Below are 3,537 nucleotides of genomic sequence, written 5' to 3'. Positions count from 1 at the left end.
GTTTGCAATCTACCGGGCGAGTTTGGTGCACACGCTGAACTAGACGCCATCCAGAGCCTTCTTATGCATTTGGAATTTATTAATTCGGTTCACTCAGGCGGTTTCCCAAAGCGCTCTCGGGAACGGAGCTCATACAAAGGGACAGCGACAGAGAGACTACGGCGCTCACGGGGCGCTGTAAGGCAAAACCGGTAAACCGCACACATTCCGTGACAGCCAGACGGGGTCATGTCGCATCTTCCTAAATCAACGGCATTTACAGAAGGGTTTAACTTATTAAAGGATCGACAACAAGGCCACAGATAAAGCGCGTCCTTCGCCTGGATGCACTGGGCGGGAGCTGGCGGGCGTGGGGCTGGGGGAGGCGGGGGACGGGGGCGTGAGGATAAGTCAAATTTCCAGGTGATGATTTTTTTCCCCCCTCCTTGGTTTTTCTTTACATCTCAGGCCCACACAGACCCAGCAGGGGAGCAGGGGTGGCTGTGTTGTTATCATAGTGGGGTCGTCCTTGTTTCCTCACGGGGTGCTGCTGGTTTTGACTTTGGCGACCACTTTCTTCTCTTTCACCCTCCTGTTCTGAAACCAAATGGTAATCTGTCTCTCCGTGAGGTTGGTGGCGGCGGCGATCTTCCTCCTCTTGTCCTTGGTGATGAATTTGCTGCTGGCGTATTCCTTCTCCAGCTCCTTCAGCTGCCCCTTGCTGTAGGGAACCCTCTTCTTGCGACCCCGGCGGAAGGAACCGGCGTCCGGCGGGTGCTGGGCCATATCTGAGCGCGGAGAAAGAACAGAGCTTAGCTCCGGGGGTAAAGACTAGCTGGACGCACAGGGGCTGGGGAAACAGACAAGAACGCTGCATCTAGGGCGTGTAACTGACCAACACCCCTCACATCCTCCTCTAAATGGGGACAAGCAAGCGCCCTTTTATTTCTCTAGAATTATTTCATCACCATAAATTATCCTTCTCCTTTTTTTTTAATTTAAAAAAAATCAAATTACGTTCCAAGGAACAGAATCACATTAATACCTGTTGACTCGCTCGGATTTGTGGCATATTCCAAAGCATATGCTTGAAAAGGTGTGTGTGTGTGTGTGTATTCATTCATATATATACACACCTTGAATAGGGGAGTGTGTGTGTGTATATTCATATATATATATGAATAGGTGCTTTTGTTGGACACACATACACATTTAGAATGCACCATATTGTAAGGTACATGCCTGAATGGGAATAATACGCACACACACACTTGCTTAGATTGTGGCTTCTTGCAGAGTGCATTATTGCATCACAACAATACTGATGCGTTTACTTGCTTGCATTGTGCCATGTTGCAGAGTACCTTCTTAAATCAGAATCAGCACTGGAGTCTATTTGCTTAGACCGTGCTAGGTGTCAGAATTATATCGCTGGCCTTCTACTTGTTTGGAGCGTGACATGTTGCAACTGTACATCCCTGAACTGGAATATCCACACCTGAAAACTTCTTTGTAGATCCCTTCATCGTTCCACACTAGAGCAAACCATTTCAGCTAAGTCACCTGCCTGGCACATCAGTCTACCTAAAGCTTCCGAGAGGCGCCTTAAGCCGAGAAAGCAGGGCAAGGGTTTGGGGACATTACCTGAAAAGGCAGATTTCCAGAGGTGCCCAGCCTGGTTTTGATCTTTGGGGCAACACATCTGGCTGTTCCAACCGCTGGTTAAAGCCCACGGCTGGTGATAACTGTCCACGGGTAAAAGTGTCTCATGCCTGGGCTCTCCCGGCCCACCTATGGTCTGAACCACAGAAACGTCCAGGTAGCTAGCCATGGGCTGGTAAGGGCCTGCGTAGCCGGGGTAGAAAGCCAACTCTGTCGGTCGGGTCTGGTAGTCATCAGCGGCCGCTGGGGTGTCCACATATTTCTCTGCAGAGTAGCTGGACTGGGGGCAAGGTTTGAGGGAGCTCCTGGCAACCCGACAAGAGTAATAACCGCTGCCGAAATATCCATAAGGTAAAGGCGGGGTGGTGGAGGAACTTTGGGAGATAGCAGGGCACGGAATGCACTGCTTGGAGGGCTCCCCGGGACCTGCACTGGGAGCATCCAGGGTGGGGTGGTTAGAGCCCTGCACGAAGGCAGGAGGCGGGGGCCCTCCTACGGCAGAGTGAGCCACCAGATTCCTGCACTGGCTTGCAGCAAAACCGCCCGCCCCCATGAGCCCCTCCATGCTCCTCTTGGTGCTTTCATCCAGCTCCTCGGCGCTTGCGAAAGTCCCAGGGTCCATGCAGCGAGGTTTGCAGGCCGGTGCATGGGTCAGATCATACTCGGCAGCATTTGAGCTCTGGGGAAGGAGGGCTCCTCATCTTTTTAAGAGCCTGGGAACTGCAGAGGAGGGTGCATTGCCTCCAGCCAAGCTGCTCTGACGCAAACTACGTGGCTCTCCCAGCCGAGTTATTCATTGGCTGCTGAGAGCCCATGGGAGAAGTGAGGGGGGAAGGGAAGAGAGAAGGCGGGGTGTGTGTGTGTGGGGGGGGGTGGGAACCAAAACCCTAATAGTCTTATTGCGAAAATCCTTTTATTGCAGTTGTGCAAAAACTAAACCCCTGCACAAGCGACAGGCCAAACAAAATCAAGCGGGGGGGGGGGGGGAGTTTTTGCTTCTCAAACTGCATCTTACCAAGAAGGAGCGGAGACTATAGGAACATTCCCAGTGAGAAAACTCTACGCTGGAAAGGAATTCGTTGTCTACGTTCTTCCAGGCAGATCTGATCTTGCACTAGAAACTACACTTCCAAAAAACTACCCTATGCAGGAACATTTTCCCCATGAGGAGACACAACGCTTGCCTGAGCATGTTAAGAATTCAGAATCTCCTTGTTTCTAAAACGTTAGACGTTCTTAGAATTACTTCGATTTTATTTAGTATAAAGTTAGAATAACTTTAGAAGTTAATATACTCTTTTCCCTGTTGATGCAGTTCATAAGGGCTCTCCTAAACCGCACGGGTTTTCTGACTGTTTCCTCGCTAGGAGCGTGTGTGGCTCTCTTTCCCCCCCTCTCTGCCTGCAAACGTTCATTCAATTATTTTTTATTTTTTTTTAAAAAATATGTTTTTTATTTAAAACAGTGAGCGAGCGAGAGGGTTTACATAACAATTGTAAAAGACAATGGTCCCCTGGGAGGGAAAGAATGAAGAGTCAGGGAGGGGAAAGCCATGAAGGAAAGGATACAATTTTGGGGAAAGGGTGGGAGCAATCAACAATGCTACAAAATGCTGGGTCTGCCATATAATTGCAAAAGCTGAAAAATCCTCTTGCACTAACTATGTGCAGAAGGAAAGTCTGGGAGGGTTGGTTTTTTTTAAGAGCTGCATTAATCCACACCAGACATAGCCTTGCCTTGTTTTCACTGGTGGCGGCATGGCATTGAACGCCGTCTCGGGAAACATAACTGCCCTTTTTAAAAAAACAAATCGAGGTTTTCAGTGATAGCTGCTTACAGATGAGCTGCCCCAGCCTCTGGAAGAGGTTCTGAGCGAGTAAATAATTCTGTCATGCA

The 3,537-nt window shown here is 49.5% G+C and overlaps 1 protein-coding gene across 1 annotated transcript; it reads right to left on the bottom strand.

Annotated features, from left to right (window-relative positions):
• Nucleotides 1–516: 516 nt before the first annotated feature.
• On the bottom strand, nt 517–2,263 carry HOXB13 (homeobox B13). Its single transcript, XM_073326086.1, has 2 exons — nt 1,624–2,263; nt 517–767 (listed from the first exon to the last, which is right to left on the bottom strand). The coding sequence occupies exons 1-2, from the start codon at nt 2,261–2,263 to the stop codon at nt 517–519; spliced, it is 891 nt and encodes a 296-aa protein (XP_073182187.1).
• Between the last annotated feature and the right edge of the window lie 1,274 nt (nt 2,264–3,537).

This window comes from Lepidochelys kempii, chromosome 27, assembly GCF_965140265.1.
Source record: "Lepidochelys kempii isolate rLepKem1 chromosome 27, rLepKem1.hap2, whole genome shotgun sequence".
NCBI classification, from domain to species: Eukaryota; Metazoa; Chordata; order Testudines; family Cheloniidae; genus Lepidochelys; species Lepidochelys kempii.
The sequence above is the reverse complement of the archived record's forward strand: the minus strand, read 5'-3'. Positions and strand labels throughout refer to the sequence as shown.

Bases quoted from the DNA above. Each gene is read 5' to 3' on its own strand.
- HOXB13 (XM_073326086.1), bottom strand. From the start codon at position 2,263: ATGGACCCTGGGACTTTCGCAAGCGCCGAGGAGCTGGATGAAAGCACC. The intron at 768-1,623 runs GTAATGTCCCCA...CTCCGCGCTCAG, and splicing joins CTGGAAATCTGCCTTTTCAG to ATATGGCCCAGCACCCGCCG.